The sequence below is a fragment of the Pseudopodoces humilis genome, chromosome 5 (assembly GCF_049639895.1).
Source record: "Pseudopodoces humilis isolate 2021_Gansu_Grassland_sample_001 chromosome 5, ASM4963989v1, whole genome shotgun sequence".
In the NCBI taxonomy this organism is placed as follows: Eukaryota; Metazoa; Chordata; class Aves; order Passeriformes; family Paridae; genus Pseudopodoces; species Pseudopodoces humilis.
In genome coordinates, this window is record NC_142204.1 from 14,849,472 (window position 1) to 14,871,985 (window position 22,514).

At 41.0% G+C, this 22,514-nt stretch overlaps 1 protein-coding gene across 2 annotated transcripts in view; it reads right to left on the minus strand.

Moving 5' to 3' along the window:
- The window catches only part of TRIM24 (tripartite motif containing 24), a 56,619-nt gene extending 40,164 nt beyond the window's left edge, over positions 1-16,455 (minus strand). For both annotated transcript variants that reach the window (XM_014256909.2, XM_088055595.1), the window contains exon 1: positions 16,053-16,455. In XM_014256909.2, coding sequence (XP_014112384.2) covers positions 16,053-16,455 — 403 coding nt within the window. The remainder of the gene's footprint in view (positions 1-16,052) is intronic.
- Positions 16,456-22,514: the final 6,059 nt, after the last annotated feature.

Below are 22,514 nucleotides of genomic sequence, written 5' to 3' on the forward strand. Positions count from 1 at the left end.
GAATAAATAATTAGGGTTTCATACAGCAATCTTTCCCAGTTTTACAGATGTTTTGCTTGAAATTCTAACTAGAGATTTCAGAACAAAAAATATTAACAGCAAGTTACACATGCAGTTAAAATGTTTAAAACATGGACATGTTAAGTAAAACTAATAAAAGGTATGTCAGAGATTGAAGACAGCACCAGCTATAAAATTTATATATAATATATAAATTATATAACATACCAAATAACATAACTACATAGAAAATTTGGGTGTATTAACTGTGAGATACAGATTCTTTTCTCCTCTTGCTCTTTCTATAGATACCATTAATACTTAGAAGCATTTTCATTAAAATGCATGGGTTTGAGGGTAAGCTGGTTATGTTTACACAGGTCATGTTTCCCAGTTAAGAACAAGCACTTAGAAAACTTAATTTGAGAGGCACTATCATGCGCAGTATCATCTGAATCAATTTTTAAAATAATTACTGCTTTCCTCTTGCTTCTCATTAAGCCACTACTGGTGCTGCAAAATTGGCAACTTCTTCAAACCAGTTTGTTCCAGAAAAAGCTGCTCCCATCTAGTTGTGACAGCCTGCTGCTGCTAGTAGAGGGGAGATAGGTTAAACCAATAAGCAGGCACATCTCAAGGGAAAACTGGTACCTACTGACAAGATGTAAACATTCCAACCAACCACCAATCTAGCAAAAAGTTTATTAAAATTATAATTAATTAATTGTTAATTTAAATTATTTTAAATCCTTTAAAATGCAAATAAATTAAAACCAGACAAAGACTATTAGCTGTAATCCCCCCTCTGGAAGAGTGTTACAGGCCAGTTTTTATGCTGCAGTACATTGACTTTCTTGGAAAGCACTGCAGAGCTGAATTAAAATATTTCAGCTGCTCTGCGAAATGGTTCATTGTTTTTGCTATACATGCCCAATCTTCAAACATTTTAGATAGTGTGTATCAGACTTCAAAAATTGCCAATTTGGCAATGATTGACCCTTCAGCCACTTCTGAATACCTTAAGGAATTCTGATGGCAGAGTTTACGTTCACATCCAAAGCTGTCCAATACATTTTCTTCAGCAACACAATTATAAGAAGTGTCATAGTGCTAACAAAAGGAAACGTTGTTATTGTGGGGTAGGCAATGTTTAAGTACAAGATGATGAACAAAAAGTCTCACTGTCTTGCAATGAACGTGCTTCAACGATCATGCAGAAGCTGCCAACAATTAAGCCAATTGTCACTGCTGACTGTGATGAGCATTTCTTTCATCAGAATTAAAATACATTCTTTCCAGTCCTGAAATTGACAAGTATTTCCAAATGGTATGTAATGAATTCAGACATATAACATGCAAGGATTTTTAAGGTTTTGTGATTTTCTTGCATCATTTTCTCTGATCAGCCAAGTATTTAATTTTGAAATAACATTTTGAAAGTGGGTTTAATGCTGTTTAGATTTATACATTCTACTGAAATACCATTTTGCAGATACTCTAGGATCTTGCCAACAGTGTTCAAGTCCATTGTATCCATGTGTGTTTCTGGAACAAGGAAATTAGTACCTTTCTCCATAAATAGCAGCACGTTAACATGTTATAATTAATGTTTTAAAAAAAAGATGACTAGGATAAAAAAAAAAATTGCTGTCAGAATCTCTGGTATGAAGATGGACCCTGCCTTAGAGCACAGCACAGCTAATAACAATTTCTTTGTAGCACTACATTTCATACTCTGGTCTTCATCTTTTTGAGTTCTCATCTACAACCAGCTGTTAGTTCAGCAGTTGCAGTAAAATGCACCTATTCCCAGAAATAAGTTATAAAAAATAGCAGGTTAGCAGAGTATAATTTGGACAATTAGAGCCAGTCTCAACCCAAAGAACCAAGCCCTTCTCAGGCACTGGAAGAGTTGGTTCTTTTTAATTCTTTGTTGAAAGGATGAAAACTACACTCCAACATGTGACACTCCTGAGTGTTTCGCCCACTTCTTCTGTTTAGCCCTAGCTACCTTAATGTTCCCATCAACACTGAGATGTGAAGGTAAAAAAAAGCCTCAAAATATAACTTCTAAGAACTGGATCGTATTAAGGGAACCAAATTAGAAGTAGTAGTGGGAACAATAGTAGGTAACAGGCTTTAGTCAGAGTATTTCAGTATAAATGTCATCCAAACAGGAACGATAATGCAACTCAAGGCCTTTGACTAGCTCATGTTATTCCCTCTTTTCTTCATGGGCTCAAATGCATCCTTGCAACCTGTTCCTTCACAAGTCTCCTTCCATTCTCAATATGTTCACCACTCAGTAACTGGAAACTACCTAAGAGACTTGGCAAACTACCCTCTTGGCCCTCATTTTTCCAGCCACTAGCCTCAGGGGAGCAATTCAGGTGCCTAAACAGACATACCTAATTTGAGGGTAATATCCTGCCTGGCTTCCAGCTACTATTCCAGAAGGAAATAGGGCTCCTGTGGATTGTGCAGTACATCTACCAGCCCTTTCAAAAATACTACAGGCATCCCAAAAATTCAGGAATGCTAGAAGATATTCTAGTTCAGAGAACTGAATTTCAACTTAGCTGCCTATTCTATGCCACGTATTTTTGATATTGTGATTTTAAATTTGTTGGAGAATACACACAGAGGCACACAAATCTCTGCACCCTACCAAATTGCAGTCTGAAGCTCCAAAGGAAAAGTTGCCTTAAAATGCTGAAGTGTCAATATTCAGAGCCATCAACTTAACTGCAGTGTTCACAGCATCTGTCCATATTCTGCTACGTGGAGTAGCATGACTGGTTTCACTGTTAAAGCAGATGTTTACACTTGGTCAGATGAATTATACCTTAAAAAAATCCACTTCTTTCCAGTAACTACATTAATACTCTTATCCACTACTGGGCATTCACTTCAATTGCAAGGATTGCTCTGATACTCTAAAACCAGTCATTAAGAGAGGAGAATATCCTCCAAGTCTACTGTAAGCTACACTTTTGGGTGTAGATGGTCAGGAATAAAAAGCCAGCTCACTTTATATTCTTCTCTTACATGTGCCCAATATGCCACAGCACCCTTGTAAGGGTTCAAAAAGCAAGGTGCCCAGCTTTTTCTAGTTCCCACATAGCTTTAAGGCTACCAAGCTGGAGCATTATATGCACTGTGAGATTCACACATGGTTATGCAGCCTGCAAGAACCATCATTAATTAAAGAAGCAGTGTTATCATCTTCTCTGACATTGCATTAATATGAAAATTACTGAATGTAACTAATAAAACATACCCCTTCTGGGTTGAAGAGATGCACTAATTGATCAAGTAAGAACAACAGGGATTTCTAACAGCTGCCCTACAGCTTTCAGAAAACAGCAGGTTACAGAGCCAGCAGTGATACTGCTTATGTTCCCATGGTGTATCTCCTTCTGTTGCTGTAATCTGCAGTAGATAACTGAACCATGAGCCAGAGCCTGTTGGCTGATGTGAATGAACATCCACATCCACCGAAGAAATCTAGTCTCCCTATGGTTTCCTCCATGTTCTCAGAACTAAAGAACTACTTCAAAGGCGCTTTCCCAGTGTGACTCTCAGCACTAAGAAAATTCACATACTACCAAAACTGGTCTCCATAAGTGCCATTTACATACCTTCTGTCCTTTAGACTCACTCAATCTCTTTTCCCCTTCTTGCACCATACTGCCTCAAAGGATTGAAAATTAAGTTCTTGGCATCCAATAACAGCTTGGGAATGAACTAGGACTGTATTTCTATTCCTTCTTAATTTTTAAGGAATAATCACAAGGGTTCCACCATGGCATTGTGGTTCTTAATCTTCTTGTCTGGCATAATGACAAATGAAAAGCAAAAACAACCAGCCACAACTTTAAGCCAGAATAACAGCAACTCTAGCAAAAGTTTGAAGCCAGACATCCTGCAGCTTACAACACCTACACTATATTCTCAAAAATTCAGATCAGTCAAAAAGGCAGCCAAAGAAACCATTTTAAATCTGACCTCCTCTCAGTGGAACTGGGAGCAGGGAAAAGGAAAAAAACTCCACAAAATACATACAATCAGATTGAAACACAATACAATACTGCTGTTGCTAAATGGACTTTTAAAGGATGCAAGACTAGCATTTAGCTTTTTAAAGAATCCAGACTACATTCAGCTCTTGCATAAAGGGTGGAATGCAGCAAAGAGGACTGTCAACTGAATCCATTTGGAATACCCATAAACAAAATTATCTTCATTTTGCCAAAACAGCTTCTAGAATCCTTATCTTGAGGAGAGATCTTTGGCTCTGTTGAGTGTCAATGTCTCTGATAATCTAGAAGACACATGAGCTACCACAAATCATGGGTTTGCTTCTAACTTGTGTCTAGTCCAGCTATAAAGCCATTTCTGAAAAGGAAAAGGCAAGAGAGTACTGTCTCCCTGCACGATCCATCAAGACACACACAATTTTACTGGTGGTGCCAGTGCCATGTATCAAATACTTATTAACTGAGTGATAAAAGCAATACTTGCAAGTCATTCTTATAGTAGTTATAGGAGTTATGACAAACATAAAGACTGTTTACTTTCCTATTTTGTTTAAAAATCACTGCTAGATGAGGGAAGCCCACAGGTCCTCCTACATGTTCCATTCCAGAAACTTCTGCACACACTTTCACAAGACTGGACTCTGCCTTTGCTATGAAGCAGAAAATAAACATTCCATTTAACAACTTGGAGTGCAATATTTGAAGGAGCTGCTAGCATCTCTGGACTCCCATTCAGATAAACTATCTGAATGCCACCTATGTTTATCCAAGGAAAGAATTCTATGTGTCTGTTTTGAGGTAATACTTATGTAATACTTAACACATCAGCTCTGAAACCACATTTGAGTATCTTGTATTGAGAAGGGACTGACATTTAGAGCTCCTCAAAGGAGATAAAGTTCCTTTAACAGTTGATTAAACGAAACAATCTAAGTACTCCTAAGTTCAGCAATTTCCAAGGTATGCTAGCCAGTGGGTTATACCCTCACTGTCCCTTCTCCCTACTTCCAATGGGAAGATAAAACTGAACTACTGAAGGCCAAGTAGTCTGTAGTTAGTAAACTCAACACAGTCCATAAGCTAAAAGAAGTGAAAATAGCTGCTAAAGTGTGATAAGAGGCCCCCAAACAAGATAAAAGCAAATAAGGAACAGAACTATTGAGTGCTGAAAACAAACTGCTTAAGCAAGGAAAGGTAGGAATCTGTAAACATACAAAAGAGATAAATGTAATTCAGACATACGATACCCCCAGGATTTCAAAGTTCCTAGACATTTAGCCATTACTGAGGTCCTGCTAAGGGACACTATTCATCATTATACAGTTCTACATTTATTCAAAGCTTATCTGCTAAATAGACTGTTTTTATCTCAGTGTCCAACTGATGAGTTACCTGCTACCCTAATTTATCACTTTGAGGCTGAAATCAGCCAGATAGAAACTATCTAACGAGTTTTGAGTATTAGAAAACAGGCACTCTTTATTACAATGCACTGGTCACTTGGAGGATCTTTCTTCTAACCAAGTGCCCTGAGTGTCGGGTAAACAGGTTTTCATCATACACACTGATGACATATTCATTAGCTATTCCCATTTACTTGATGTATATGTATTACTTTATTTGATATAGTCACACCTCTTATTGAGAGTCCTTTCAGGATTCTTTGGGGGTCTTTTTCAGTGGTTTTCAATGTCCAGTATCCTTTTCAGGTAGCTGTTCCTTGACCCCACTTTTGGGTAAGCACAATATGATTATTTCCCATAACTTCAGCCTTGCAGAGCTGAGCTGGCATCCTACTCACCTTTTGCATGACTTCTGTTTGCCTAAGTTACATCCTTTATCTATTTCTACAAGGCTGTACTGTTCTGTTCTACTGTCCTCAGACTAAAATGTTGTTCTGTTCTACCGTCAGCTGGGCAATGCTATGAATTCCAACTTTTATTTGAAAACTGTTGAAACAATTGTTCCAAGTCATCAAAGTTTTTCCAAAGGCAAAGAAAATTCAAAGCTGCTACCCCTTCTCCTTAAACCAACTGGTGAGGCGAGCATGTAATTTACATTCCTACATTATTTCAGCAACTAGTTTACTCATTTTAAAGCAAAGTCCAAGTCAGAAAAATATATGTGTTTCAATTCACACTTTTGCTGTTCAGGACAATTTTGCATACTTGCTTATTTCTGGTAACAGACTTGGTGCTGGGCTGTTTTGTCAAGGCACTGCACCTTGCATTTAAAATTAGAACCCTGCTCCCACTTTAAATGTCTCATTCTCCAGTCCCAGCAGTGCTGCAGCTCTCTCCCTCTTTCTTTCCACCTACTCATTCCCTGTGCAGCTGCCAGCATTCCCTCCCCTAAGAGCATCAGTGTTACAAATATCCTGACATAGCAAGTTCAGCAGCAGACGTCGAAGCACAACATGAACTTGTGTGAGGGCTGGATTATAGCATTAGTTCAACAATTAGTTTAGCTCATACATCCTTGACCATGCTCAGACTCTAGAGTACATGCCCAGAAACAAATTAAGTCAATCAAGTAAGTTTTGTTAAACAGTTTCTGACCTCATGTACACATCCTAGAAAATACAGGGGGGGAGGGGTTTCCAAGTCAATATCTATGTTAAAATAGTCCTGTTTCTTTTTTACGACCTACAGTCCAGACAGATGTGTTAGCTCATTGGGAAAATTATATAGTCACTTTTAAAATTAGGCAATCATTTTAGTTCAAAGGGTATTTGCACTACAGTCTTGTTTTATTCAAATTGCACTATATTCACTTGAGAGACTACAGTTGAAAGGGAAACTCTCCATTTTAATAGTAAGTTGCTTGTGGCAACTTAGTTATTAATCAGAAGCAGAAATCTTTCTACATTCAGAAGGCAAATGGCTTATTTCCCCTGTCCATGTACTCTAACTTACAGAGGACTAAGCACTAGAGTTGCAAATTTCTTTTTTGAAATGAGGATGTCTCCATGACCCAAATCCACGTCACAGACAAGGGCCCTCAAAACCCATGGGTGCAGAGCTGAGCCTTGCTTACTGTCATCCTTTTCCCATAGCCCACTGATAAACTTCAAAAGTAACTAGAAACCTTGTTTAACATCAGTCCTTTATCATGTTAGTAATGTATGTAAGGTAATATGCAATTTTCTCCTACATAAAAGCTTCAAATAAGCCTTTATTTGAATCACTGGAGAGACAGTATCAAGTAATTAGGGACATTCCTTGGCTCAACCTTCAGTTTCATAGCTGATTTTACAAGACTGTTTCCTGTTAAAAATGATGTCATTTTCTTACTTACTTTAAACAACTGTTTCATGCTTTTTTGGATGGTATTTATGGTTTTACACATACTCTCTGGCCAGTAGGTGAAAAAGTAGATCATTTGGTCAGCTCAACTATGGCACCTTCACCATCAAAGCGCATTTGAAGTGCAAGTAAGTACTTTAAACATACACAGTTTCATAGCTACCTAATTGCTGAGGTAAATTTTATAAGCATCACTGGAATTTTTCTACACAAACATTTTTTTTTCTGTGACCTTTAAATTTGCCAAAGAAAAAAGAATGCATCAGAAAACTGCTACAGCACATAAAAGTTAATTCTAAAATAGTAACTCCAATAGAAGATTTTGATACTATTAACAGTTCGGTGGGATCATCTGTCCTGGCCCTCAACCCACACTTCAGGCCATATGCACCTGAAGAACCCTGACTGAGCAGTGTGTTATGGAGACCATGTGGAACAGAGCTCATGGAGAATCCTGTGCTGGAGCAGGCGGATGCCTGAAGGCAGCTGTGACCCCATGGGAACCCCATGCTGGAGCAGGCTCCTGGCAGGACCTGTGGATCCATGGAGAGAGAAGCCCATACTGGAGCAGGTTTGCTGGCAGGACTTGTGACGCCCTGGGGGACCCACACTGGAACAGTGTTCCTGAAGGACTGCACCCCATAGAAATGACCCATGCTGGAGCCGTGTGTAAATAACTGCAGCCCCTGGGAAGGATTCACATTGGAAAAGTTTGTAGAAAGCTGTATCCCATTAGAGGGACCCCACAATGGAGCAGCAGGAACATCATGTGATGAACAGACCACAGTCCCCATCCCTGTCACTTTGAGCCACTGAGCAGGGAAGAGGTAATGAATTGGGCATAAAGTTAAGCCTGAGAATGAGGGAGGAGTGGGGGAAAGGTTTTTTTAAAGTTTGCTTTCACTTCTCATCATCCTACTCAGATTATGATTGGTCATAAATTCAATAATTTCCCCAGAATTAATTTCCCCAAACTGAATCTGTTCTGCCTATGATGATAATTGCTGAGTGATTCCCCAGTCCTTATCATGACCCACAAGCCTTTTGCTACATTTTCTCTCCCCTTTCCAGTTGTGAAAGAGAGCAGCTTTGGTGGGCATCTGGCATCCATCCACGGTCAAAAACTGCACTAGGGTATTAAAGTATTTCATTTTACTGTAAAAATCTTTTAAAAGTCTAAATTTCCAGTTTCAGAAATAATGGATTTTTTTAACCTAATCAGTTACTCACCCTGAAATACAGTCCTATTTAGAATTCACTTAAAGTTCCTTTTGGTTTTCCCCTGACTTGTTTTTAGACTAGATACAACAGGCAAAATACCAGCTTTACAAGTTTACAGTTACTGGGAAATTCCACTAAATAATATGGAAATTCCTTCTACAGCATCTTAGCAAACACACACAATAATGGCATAAAGATTTTCCTGTACAAAAGACAAGTTTCTTTAACAACACTACATTCAGAATCAAGAGTTTCAACAAAAGTTCTTTCTCAAATTTAACAAACCGGGTGAACTTGAGAGAACATGGTCACTTTGTAGTACTCATGGAATTCAGGAGACCAAGCTAAAAGCCTGCTGCATTACTGAGTAGTTCTTCAGGACATTTTTCCTAGGAATAAGCTAGCCCACAAAAACATTCTTATACTTGCCTCTTCATGAACATATGCACCAGTATTTTCCCTTGCTCTTCAGACACGACATTTTCTTAAGAGATATCGCTATTATAAGCATTAAAACAACCAACACATTTTCAATTTGACACACATCTGAATTTTTTTTAATACATTAGTATATATATGCTTTTCTTATGATCTAGAATTCCTTTCCACTGCTAAAGGTACTAATTGCTTACCAGAGACATTATAAGATGATTTGGTATTGAAACAGAGCTAGGTTGGCCTCTGAGGATAGAAATAATCATCTGAAAAGTTTCACACAATGACACAGCTATTTTGATAATTTCTACAGCCTAATTTCTCTAAGGCTTCCAATTGGAATAAGCTTGGTAACTGCAGTTGTTTTAACACTCAACTGACATGCCTGATGGCTTCAGCTTTTCAATCTCCCACTTTCTATGTGTGAAAGAAGCAAGAACATAAATGCATTCAAACTACCCTAGAAATACTATTCTGCATACATAAGACAATAAACATCTATTACATCCATTAATCATATATCAGAGCAAGCTGGATTCAAGTTTATTTCCACAACATGCAGTTGCCTGCCTTAATAAAGGCTGCATAGGCATGCCTCCAGATTTTTATGAAATTCCTAGTAGAAGAGAAAGCAGTAACTTTTGGCAAATATACCCCTACTTCAAATTACACTTGTACAGTAAGTATCATATCCCATTGCATACATCTTGAGAGCATACTTTTTTCATACTCTAAAAGAAGGGTATTATAACTAGAAAAATAAGAAATTTCTCTAGGTAGTTGATTAATATTTTAAGCTTTTAATAGCTTCATGACTTTTTAACCAAGAGCTTTGTCCATTACAGGCTGTCAAAACAATAATATTGTATTTCACCTGTAACAATGCTAAATGTATTTCACATATGCAATCCCTGGGGCTCTGGGAATTTTCAATTCAAGGTAAGCACAAATCCAAGTAAGAATGAAAACTAGACATATCTTTCCTATACATATTCCTATGACATACACTATTTCCAAAGATTAGCACTCCCAAATGTCCTTATGTTGGAGGTTAAACAATTCACTTCTTGATGCATCACAGCAGAAACAAGGTGATCCATGTGAAAAGGATGCACAGATGTTTGTGAAAGTGTGAGTGCATAGCCACACAAATAAAACATGGGCTCTTTGTAATGGCAAAGATGGAGAGAATTCACTTTAAGCAATTTCAATTCTATCAAGGATAGAATGGAAATAATCATTTGTAGCAGAAGATTTAGAAAAAGAATCTTAAGTCTTCTTAGACTACCAAGACGTAGAAGAAAAATTGAACTTCACTATAAGAAACTGTTATAAATGCAATGGCAAAATAGGGTTAATATAAAAAGCGATTTATTATAAAACAATTTCAATCACAAACAACGAGAGAAAAAACCACAATAAATCAGCGCAGCACTGGGTGGACAGGGGTCTATACCCAGAGGTACAGATTTACCCAAATCCACGAAGGAGGGTAGACTGTCCGGGGTTTTTATAGGGATTTTGTGTCCTGAGGCCAAAACTCCGAGCAGTTACTGTTCAACAAAGAGTCTAGATGGCTGGTTGAATGAATTTCCTGGAACCGTGGAACTGAATCAATGGACGACTGGGCAGAGTCCGCTCGCATGTGAAAGGTTCTGAGTGCTTCTTGATTGTATCTTCGGTTTGGGCTCTCAGGGTGAAGTGTCCAAGTCCGGTGTGGAGTCGATGGATATCTCGGCTGGGCTTCCACTTATTGTCTGGCCTGATTGCATCTTCAGTCGGGGCTTGCAGGAAGGGGTGCCCAGGTGCGGTGTGGAGTCGATGGGCATCTCGGCCTGGCTCCTTTCTTTGTTTGGCTTAATTGTTCGTGTCCTGCTCTTTCTTTCAGGCTGATGAATGTAGCTTAGGGTCGTTACCACCTGAATGGGTAGTTACTGCTGGGTTTGGGGGAAATTCTTAGGCCACACTATATTTTATATAATTTTTACATTGTTACAAATACAGTTATATACTTATTTATTCTTTCACGAATTTTTATCCAAGGTTACATTTATCACAAAACCTCAAATGAAGTTATTATAGCCTTCAAACTAATAAGGGTCTCAATCATTATCCAGCTAAAGGAGGGAAGTAATAAAAGAGACAAGTAATAAAATTTAAGTTGATGTTAAAAAGCTGTATTTTCAAGGTCAAATGAAGTGGTGACATCAAAAAGTCCAGATATAAAGACCACATGAGAAGCGGAAAGCATTTGAAGCTATTTGTAAAAGGACTGTGGTACATAAAGTAGCTGCCATCCACGTATGTGAGGGGATGTCCAGGGTAAGACATTCCATCATCAGACAACTTCAAACTCTACTGCCAAGCAAATATTTCTCGGAAGCAATAGCCTGAAACATGAACATCTCTGAATCCTTGTTTAGTAATTTTGAAGTATTTATTCCTTAATTAACAGCATGTATTGAACATATTTGAAATGTTACTCCAGACACTCCCCAAGCATTTAGATCATGGGACTGTCCAAAGATTATATGCTTCTAACAGCCTCATATAAATTTGTTTGTTAACAGGTTTGCTACAGAATAGTTACAGAAAAAAAAAAGTTTCCCTCTACTGTTTTGGCATTGACACTAGTAAGATTTCATGATTATACCTGCATAAAACTTTGCTATGCAGTTCCATTAAAAGTATTTCCCCGCACCAGTTCCAAGTCTATTTTGTGTATAGATTCCTGACAAAGAACAAACAAGGCTACTTGAAACTTTAAAAATTTTGAGAAGGAATAGAATTTTAATCTCTAACTTTGCAGCTCTGCTGTACCTATTTCACATTTGAAAATTCCAGAAGAGTACCATGGGGGTCTGCACATTACAAACACTACCCTTTAAGTACAGGCTACTAGTCACTCACTGAAGTGCAGCCCAGACAAAATTTGGGCAAATGGCAGACTTTTAATAAAAGCCTTTTTTGTGTATGCTCCAGGTGTAACTCACACAACTAGACAGTAAAGAACAGCCATTTGAGAAAGAAAAAGAAGACCCACATGAACATAGCCAAATGGTTAGTAGAGGTGGTTGTAGATACTTGCTCACAAGTGAGTGTCACATTTACAGAGCTGCTCTTGCAGCACTTTCTGCAGCTCATAATGCTCTGTCTGACAATCCATTTTTTGGCAATGCAACACCAAAATTTTCACCTATAGCAAATAAGCTAGCACTGGACATTCAGAAAGCAGATGATCAACTCTCCAGGGCTAAAACCACTGCTGTCTGACACACTGATGATTCTTCAACACCTCCAACTTCAGGAATGGTAAGAGAAATCAGAAGCTCCAGGGTTTTTTTTCCATAGAAGTTCTTCTATTTCAAAACTGAGTGCATGTGGCAGTATAGAATACATCCATGCCAACTGGCCTCTCCACCGGTTTGCCTTTACAAGAGGAATACCAGTTAACATTTATCACATGAAACTCCTCTGCATATCTTGCCACTTGTCTGCTATTGTCCATGTTGAATCTTGTATTCAAGTGAGCAATTCCAGAATTCTTAATTCACTTTAAGCTTGAAGTCTTTTCTTTCACAGTTCCTTAATTAGTTGTTAGAATCTTCACAGAAAGAGAGCCAACTAATCAACTCCTCTGTACGTTTCAAGTTGAAGGCATACTTTATTCTAGTAAAGTGAACAAATGTTTCTTCTTGGAAACAGTTTACATGAAGACAAAAAGCATCTCCAGATTATATTTGAAACTCAACCTCTTTAGCTACTCGTTTCTCAGCTAATTTCAGTACTCATACAACACACAAGGCTGCTTTGGTGAAGCACTTCTCAAATCATCCACTCTTTTGTTCAAGACAGGCTCCATTCTACTAATCTTTCTTCAGGCTCCTTTTTGTGCAACTCAAGTGCTCAGCACTGGTGCATAAGCAGCCCGTCTACTTATCTCTCAGGACATTTTCATAGTTTGCAATTCTATTGTGTTCCTTACTCAGGACATTCCTTCCAGCGAAAACTGCTTCCTTGATGTTTATTTCTTCAGTTTAGTCATAGTAATTTCATAATTTACATCGTAAGAGTCATTTGTTATCCAGCTTTCTGAGATAATACTCTTCAGTTTATTTCTTCATGTCATTCCTCATAAGCATTTTGTACAACATATTACCAGAAGAGGTAACAGTTTTGCACCGCTTTGGTCCTTCCTACCATCTTAGAATTTAAGAACTCCTCCAGCTGTAACAAATTTCCTCAGCTTTAGACAATAATACGTGGGTTCCTTCCCAATCCTAACTTCGAATTCACAGGGTTGTTTTGTTTTTTTTTGTACCAGCTGGAAAACAGAAAGCAGACAATGCACTTCACCAAGTCTGGCTATAGATAGCTAATAAAGTCTGGTCATTTTAACCAGGGCAAACACATGATAAGTAAAGATATAAAAAAATGCCTCAAGGTGAGTGTGAGTTTCTTCTTCCCACTGGACGTTGCACTCTAGTACGGAAGCATGAAAGCAGCTTGATAGAAAAGTCAATAGGGTAATAATAATTGTCACCAAAAATACAGTATGTCAGTCAATGTGTAGAATGAAGAGTATGTACTGTGAAAGTCATTCATACAGAACAACTCACAATCAAAAGGAGGGAACAGAGCTACAAATTTACTATTGCTGTGACTCATTATCAAGCAGATGTTTGAACAGCACTAATCTTTTAATTCTTACGATGCATCTCATTTGTCATTCAGCTATAGATCCCTATTTCTGCTATATTTATATAGAACATCTTGGAATAGAACTGTGCTGTTCATGACCTCAAATCTCAGAAGATAATGATGCTATTGCCTCTTACACTACCTTGCAAAAAGTTCTGAGCTTGTATCTATGCCCTTTCCTACTTCCAAGTCTGAAAAACGAGGTTCCCATATTTTTTAAATAAAATTTTAAAAGTTTAATAGAAAGACAATTAGGAGATAGAAATAAAATAAAATGTACAAATACGGGCAGGTGCCTCAGCATTCAGCCAAGAGAGCACACCCTACTAACAAAGGATTGTCCTTTAAAAACAGAACCCTATTACATATTCATAAATTCTCATACATGATTCAAATATTCCTCTTAAGTTTTACATGTTCCTTTGTTTAATTTTAACTCAGCCCCTCCCCAACAGATCAATCTTCTTGGCTCTGCTGAATTTCACACTCCCTGATAACAGAGGTTCAATTAATTTCTCCCTTGGAGCACTGGTCATTGCTGTCCTCATCTGGATAAGAATCTAAAAATGCAGGGGGGTTTCTGACTATCTTTTCAGTCTCTGGGCTACATGAACTAAAGCAGGTTTTTTTATTTTAATACCATGCCACAGCCTAACATATATATGTATTATACCACTATTTTAAAGTTTCATCAATAACAGAAATAGAAGGAACTATATTAATAGCAATACACAATACACAATAAAACACAACAAAGTTTTCTAGCCTTATACATATAACATTCATTTTAATATTTGCAAAAAGCCAATAATAGAATATGTATCTATAACACAAGAATCTCATCTTGAAATATCTCATCATACTCCAGTTTGTGTTTTTCTGTTCCTCCCATGCAGAATTTCCCATTTCTACTCATAGACATATAAGCAATAACATGTCCTGAATCAATCAAGCTGAAGTATATAGGCTTCGGGTCTCACAGACTTTCCCCTTCTATAACTTTTGATTAGGCAATCTGACTACGACATACTTTACATGCTAAAATTAAAGACTGAATGAATATACTAACACAGACATTCACACAGATGATGAGGCTCAGCATATCCTGTTAACATACTTCGGAGTTTCTCAGATATTCTGAGGCGAATATTTAACTGTTCCAAATATTTCTTTCTCTGAAGAGGGTGTTTCCTTTACGAATTGCTGCAAACACTTAACGTATTCAAGTGGTAATCTTTGGTCAGAACTCTGGCAGGATGGTGAAGTTTTCCTAAGTCCATTTAAAGGACTTAAGAATGGTCAGCCTGGAGCTACTCCTTTCCACCTGAGCCCCCACGACACATTCCAACAAGTATAACCTCCACTAATACCTATGGATTAGCTCGATTTCCATCACACTTCCTCCTTCCTATACAAGTTTTTCCAAGACCTCGACCAGCTCCCACTACAGGATGCTTGTTTGCACTTTTTTCTAAGACGAAATTGCCTTTAACAAAACTAAGTGATCCACCAAGAGGGCTAGGAGGAAAAAAAAAAATCAAAAACATTAGGAAAGTAGTTTCAAACTGGAGGAGTTTATTCCATATCTTCTACAGAGATATGTACTTTTCAAACACATTGACACAGGCTACTATGTCAGTACACGAGCTTAACAAAACTTCCTCGAGGCATTCTCCCTTCGGCGCGGTAATTAGCAAGTAAGTGGCGCATGAATGCATTACAGAGCCATCCAGGCTGCCCATGGCGCGGACAAGTGCTGTTATTACTGCTCGGCCGCCCCGGTCCCCGCCCAGGCGCGGGGTCGCTCCCGGCCGAGCTCCGCGCACGGCGGATGACACCTGCCGGACTCCCCTCCGGCCCCGCTCCACACATCACTCAAAAGAAGTCTGTTCTCTCGCTACGTTTTTCTGCCTTGTTATCAGCCCGTGTTCAGGTTTTCCGCCGGCCGGGGGCCAAAGCTCAGTTCCCCCGAGAAGGGCTGCCTGGCCCCGCACCCACGGCCCAGAGCTGGAGGCCGGCTCTCACCGCCCCTCTCCATCCACACAGAGAGGTCCTGGGAAAGCACAATAGTTCTGCCTTCCCTCCGAGGTGGGAAATTTAAAAAATAACGATTAAAACAAACCAAGCCAAAGCAGAACCCCGCCGCCAGCCCTGGCGCTGGCGAGCAGCGGCCGTCCCGACAGCTCCGTGCCCCGGCAGCTCCGCGGCGGGGCACCCGCACCCCGCCCACGGCACCCGGTCCCCACAGTTCCCCGTCCCCCCAAACGCGACCTACAGGCCTCCGGGCTGCGGGGTGGAGGGGGCAGCACCCCCAGGCAGGGGCAGGGGGTACGGCAGAAGGGACACTTACTGGGCGTGCAGTGCAGAGGTGAGGCTTGCGAAGAGACGGGCGAGGAGGGAGGCGCCGCCGGCGGCGGTTCCTTGAGGGCGGCGGCGGCCGCGGGGGTCAGGACGGGGGGCAGCATGAGGTACCGGTCGGGCTGCGGCAGGCAGCGCTGGCACACCGAGTGCAGGCAGGGCAGCAGCTTGGGCCGCCGGCTCTGGATGGGCTGCCCGCACACGCCGCAAGTGTCCAACAGGTTGAGCGGGGCCGCGTCCCCGCCGCTCTCCGCCGGGCCCTGCCGGCTCTCGGCCTCGTTCTCCCCGCTCAGCGGCGCCGCCGCTGACGCTGCCCCCGGTCGGTCCGCCGGGCACGGCCCCCCCGACGCCACCACCGCCGCCGCTGCTGCTAACGCCGCTGCCGCCTCTTCCATTGTCCTGCGCCGGCCGCCGCCGGAGAGCCGAAGGGAGGCGGAGCGGCCCCCCCGCTTCCCGCCCGCGCCGCCGCCGCCTCCCGGCCCCCGCCCCGCGGGTGTTGGTGCGCCCGCCCCGGCAGCGGCTGCCCCGCCCCGCCGGGACCGCGCCCCCGCCCCCGCTACGTGCGGCGAGCACTGCCCCGCCCGCCCCGCGGGAACCGGCCCGGCCGCCGCGGAGCCCCGCCCCGCCCCGGGAACCCCGCCCGCTCCCCGGCACCGGGGACCGCGCTCTCTCCCCTGGGCGGCCGCCTGGCTCTGTCCCAGTGAGAGGGAGGACGGGAAGTTCCTCTTGAATATGAGGAAAAACTTCTTTAGTATGTGCGTGACCGTGCTCTGGAACAGGTCATGCAGAGAGGGTGTGGAATCTCTCTCACTGGAGATGCTCAAGAACCGTCTGGACACAGCCATGTGCCATGTGCTCTAGAATAACCATGCTTGAGAAGGGAGGTTGGACCGGATGACCCACTGTGGTCCCTTCCAACCTGACCCATTCTGTGATTCTGTGAGAGTCTTTGTCCCTCGGACAGGGTGTTAAAAGAGGTCACCCTGCCATATGTGCAGGTGGGAGTCTGTAAGTTTTGGTTTGGCAGATCACAGCAATACCACCACATGCAGCCACGTTACCTGACTGAAGCTAATTGGTGATTGGTACAATTAAAAAATACAACAGAAAAGTACAGTTCTTGTTCAGACACAGCATTTTATTGAATCAAAGGCCTTAAGTATTGTGCTGGTGAGACACTGGAACAGAGAATTATGGATGCCCCAACCCTTGAAGTGTTCAAGGCAATGTTGAACTGATACTGAAATCAGACACACAACAAACTTCCTAACAGAATTTTGAGTATCAGACAGCAGGCATTATTTATTGCAGCTCTGGACACATCAGAAGGATAGCTCTGTTAATCTGACATGTGTCCAGAAGGTACAACAAGGAATTGATTCCATCATGATCATACATATTGAGTACAGTATACTTCTGATTTATACATAAACATCACTTTCCATAGAACTAATTTGCATGCAACTGCCTCCTACTGGAAGTCCTTTAATGTTCCTAGAGAGTAGTTTGAAGGGGTCTTTGGTGTTTGTACTCACCAAGTGCCTCCAATGTTACAGATGACCTTTTCTTGGACTTGTCTTAGGACATGCGCTGTTGCTTCTTTTTACATAATTTTCCCAAAAAGCCACTATATTCCTCATTATCTGTTTGTCTACTGGTTCCAGCTATGTTTATCATCCTGTGAGCACACTTCTACATGCTTTTATCTTTTTTTTGTTAGTTGGTCTTTAAGCTCCATCCAGGAACTTCAGGAGAACTGAAAATATCTATTCTCTGTGTTATCTATCAGGACAGGACTTTGAGCAGCCTGGTGCAGTGGAAGGTGACCTGCCCATGGTAGGGTGGGGTGGAAGCAGATAATAGTTAAGGTCTCTTCCAACCCAAACTGTTCTACGATTCTGTGAGCTTCTATGAAGCATGCATGCAGACACAAAGCATTGCTTACAGTTGGTTGCTGATCAACCATAAACTGTTGCAAGCTCCTCAGAATATTCCAGACAGCTGTGCTTAAATTCCCAGAGCAGCTAATATACTTCCCACTTCCTTGCAATTTCATCAAGACCCTAGCACCACTCCTGTAATAAATAGGACCATAGAAAACCTATACATGACAAAATACTGATTTCTTCAGCACAAGGAACAACCGTGTACAGGGCCATTGTCATGATTCAGCATGTCTCACATGCATAATTTATCACGGTAACAGGAGAACAATACTACAGGTTGTTTTGGGGAGGAGGAACGGATTTGACCTTACAATGAGAAATTGTTAAGAGGGAAGTGTCATTCTCTGATTAAGAATATCAGTGGAGGGGACAAGCCATACATTCTCAACCCTTGACCTGCCGACACATAGGGAAAAAATGCCTCCAGAAGCAGTCTCCTGAAGTACACCTCCTGCCTCCCAGTCCAGCTGCCTCTGTCCCTTTACTAAGAGGCACCAAGTGGTAGGAGAGAGCGCTGTAGTCCTCTTTCCTGCCCTCCACCGGTTTGGCTGTCCAGTGCCCTATGATGATGTGCTAACAATCCATTGTGACAGGAGCTAGCAGGCTGAGAGCATGCCAAGTGTGAATGATGAAATGGGTTCTGGAATTAAGCTTAAGGAGGATGGTACAGGTTCTGCAAGGTGCAAATTACCAAAAAATGCCATTAGAAAGGGTCTGTTGAGGAACAGACAATAACTGAAGAATGGTTGATTAGTATTGAGAGCAAACATGATCAGAAACTCAGTAAATAATACATTTGTGAGGAGTAACAGCAAGTCATACGATCATCAAAATAGATAGTTTCTGTAACTACCTATTATAGTATGAACTATTTCTCTAATAGATGTCAACACAGGAAAATAGCAATACTGTGTAATGGTACAAAGATCACCCTGTGAAGGAACTGAGTAGAGGCTTTGTTGCAAATGATGATCCCCGTGAGGCAGTGTCCCAAATATTAGTAAAATAACAGGATTATGTTTCCTGCCATTTGTTTGCTTGGAATGTTTGCAAAGCTTGCTCAAACTGTCCTGTAAAATCTGTAGTTGCATGGCATCTGAACAGCATCTGATTTTTGAACTTGCATAATTTGAATTTGAATGTAGAGCCTTCCTGTTAGTGGTAGCCTCATATTAGGGGTACTTGGGACAGGAATAAAAAGGGCATGGAGGGACAGAAAAAAAAACACCCTGAGAAAACCAGCGTATTTTTACATGTATAAACATGTAGCAAGGGAGTGAGGGGAAAAGCTTTTAAATGTAACCACATTGTCTAGACAAAATGTGACAAGAGTGAAAGAAGTGGCATCCCATTATACTGACCTGGGTGCACAGCTTTTGGCCACAGCTATACCACACCTGGTCCTCAGGAACACAGGCAGAGCTGGCTCGGAGCTGTTGGAAAAGCTCATGTAGACAAGCCCACCACAGGGCAAAATGTGCTATACTAGCTTTTGTCTGAAAACAGCTGATGGTTTTGTCTAGTCTCTGTTGGAAGGCAACTTGTTGGGCTCTCTAGTGTTTCACAGGAATGAGTCAAACCAATGAAGAAAGAATGACGATGGTCATTCTGGAAATCATGATGGCTAGCTACAGGAAGCACCCAAAAGGTAAGGATCTCTTCCCCTGCTTTTCTACTCATTACTTCGGTTCACAATTTCTTTTACTACCTCCTCTGCTTCTTCTGGACATACCATTTAATGCAAATTCTAGAAGCATTTTCCCTTCTGTTCAGATATACACTTTGTGGCTGCAATCTAGATATTTGCCATTTGTAATCTACATTTCTGTGATATACTCCACAAAAAGTTATCATTCAGAAACCTCAGCTGTAGAAAGAAATGGCTGCACTAAAGAACTTCTCAGTGGAGATCTCATAACTAGAAGTTCCTTGCGCTTAGAATCTACTTGCTGGCTCTAATTTCCTCCTTTTGTCCCTGGTTCAGTTTGTCTCTTTCCTGTATTTCTAGATTTTCTAGCAGTCACTTGACCTTGCAAATGCAAACAGATGCAAATCTTCCCAGATTACCGCTAAACATCAGCATGTGCATTTCCTTCTCTTAAAATAGCCATGTGACACTAAACAGTCTCTTTTCAAAGTTTTTTTTTTACAGACCAAAATAAAGCCATGTGGCATTGCAGTGTGCCAGCCCAGTTTGACCTTTATGTGGCAACATTGAAGGAAGTGGGGAGGAGACTCAGCACTCCGTGTCATTAAAAAATGCTTTTGACACAGTAGTCATCCAAGAGGTAGATCTGGCAGCTTTTTGGCCAGACTCTATTACAGCAACATGAAACAATCGCTGGGAGGATGTGTCCCAGAATATACAACCTTTTCTGTGTTCTTTTGAGAAATGGACATCTTAATATGTGGTTGGTTTTTGAAATCTGTAAAATATAAAATATGTTCACTGGAAGCAAGATGAATGCATTAGGAATTAATGGTTAGGGAAATGTAATATATTAACCTTTCCAGCAACAGTGAAGTAGGAGAACTTTATGTACTAAAACATCTGGAACAAGCAATGAATGAGCATAGTGCCTCAAAGCTCTGAAGGCTGAATTAGGAATTGCTGTAGAATATAGCTTAGATCTGTAGGCTGCCTTTTGGAACTCCACAATCAGAAGCCCATTAAGCTATAGTAAACTACTTACTTGTCATTTCAGTAAGGAGAGAGTGAGAAAAACCTGGTTCCAGTAATTTTCTTAGGATTTTCAACTTTCTGTTTTCTATACTTCACTCACCTAACATATACAGACACACATATAAAACTTTTCCATATTGAAGGATGGCTTATTGGAAACCTTTTTTGTATCCTATTACACATGCTCTTTACCCAAAGAAAATATTTCTTCAGCACCTGGCAAATAACAACTGACACTTTCACAACTGAGAAGAGATTTGCTTGACCAGTTTCAGCTGGAAGCTTACCAGAGATAAGGCTGGGTCCAGCACTCTGGAGTGGGCCAGCTGCCATGTAATGTTTCCAGTTCTCCACACAGCATGCCTCCACTGTAAACTAGGGAATAATATCACCTCTTCACAGTTTCCTATTGGTCTCATGGTCAGAGAAGACACTCTGCTTTTGTAAATTAACCCATCCCGTTAGATTCCCTTTCAGGTAAAAGGAGCTTGCCTAAGGTGAGAGGAAACAGGCCAGCTCTGAACACCCAGTATTAGATGAAAACTGATGGAAATGACTGTGGTGTTCACAACCCCTTTTTCTTCCAAAGATGAACCTTATTTTTTAGGGTTCACTTTCATCGAAAATTCCACAAACACATGGAAACAGCCTAGGTATACACAAGAATATTCCAGTTAACGTCTCCTAACAATATTCTATCTGCTTGTTTTATTGGACACTTACGGGTCCCATCTCTAATTCCCAGTGGACCTCTGGAAGCCTGTGCCTCTCCCAGGGATGAGTAGGATGCTACTCCTGCCCGTGTAGAGATGCTGTAGTTCAAAATTTAATGTCTTCCCCTTCCAAGTCCCTGGGCTCCCTGGCTGTGCAGCATCAATGGAAGTGGGGCGTCCCAGGGTAACGAGCACAGATCCGCCCTGATAATTTAAGAATACAACTGCTAGCTAATCATTGATGAGTTAAACCCAGATACTCAACCAAATAATCAGGCCAACAGACCATATTCCTAAATTATCACAGGTCAGCTCCAAATCTGTCACATCCAGTTTCTTTTCTGACACATAAAAGGCCAGAAATATCTTTCTGCTGCAGCACAAGTAACCTCATTGGGTATTAGACTCATTTTAAGGAACTTGGGAATTGCCCAGTGGGGGCCACAGCTTCTGTTGATGAATCTCAATGATTATAAAGAAGGGGATATAGTGGTATCACCTGTGGGTTTGAAATTCAGCAATAATTGACTGCTTAGCTCCCTACCTGCCTAAGCACTTCCCTTGCCCTGTCTCAATGATCCTTGTGGGTCCCTCCCAACTCAGTATATTCTGTGATTCCTTATCTCATGAGGGTTTCCTACTCAGGTTCTTGTTAGCATTGTTGCTAGAACAAAATGAAGCTCTGCCAGCTCCTGGCAATCTATGAACAAAACAGTGTTTCCTCAAGTCACCTGGCTCTACTGGGACACTGTAATCTACCAGGATGAGATTCTGCCCTGACTTCATTCCTGAAAAGGGAATTCCTAGTCTTCTTTTTGAGGGAGGGAGGTGGAGGAAAATGTTGCTTTAACCGTCAGGTTGCAGGTGAATGTACACGGAAGAGAAGCCCTGCATATTTTTCCACTTCCCTAGTGTGAGTCTTCAGCTGCAAGAACCAAAGATTCACTTAACTAAAAGGATCCCAGGTTTCAAAATGTGTTTCCATTCAGATTGGGAAAGAGTTTCCCCAAATATAAAATACTTTTAAAAGAAAAGTATTGTGACATAGTCTGGATTTGATTAGAAGTTATGCTTTCAATACATATATTTTATTTGGATTTTGATATTTAATT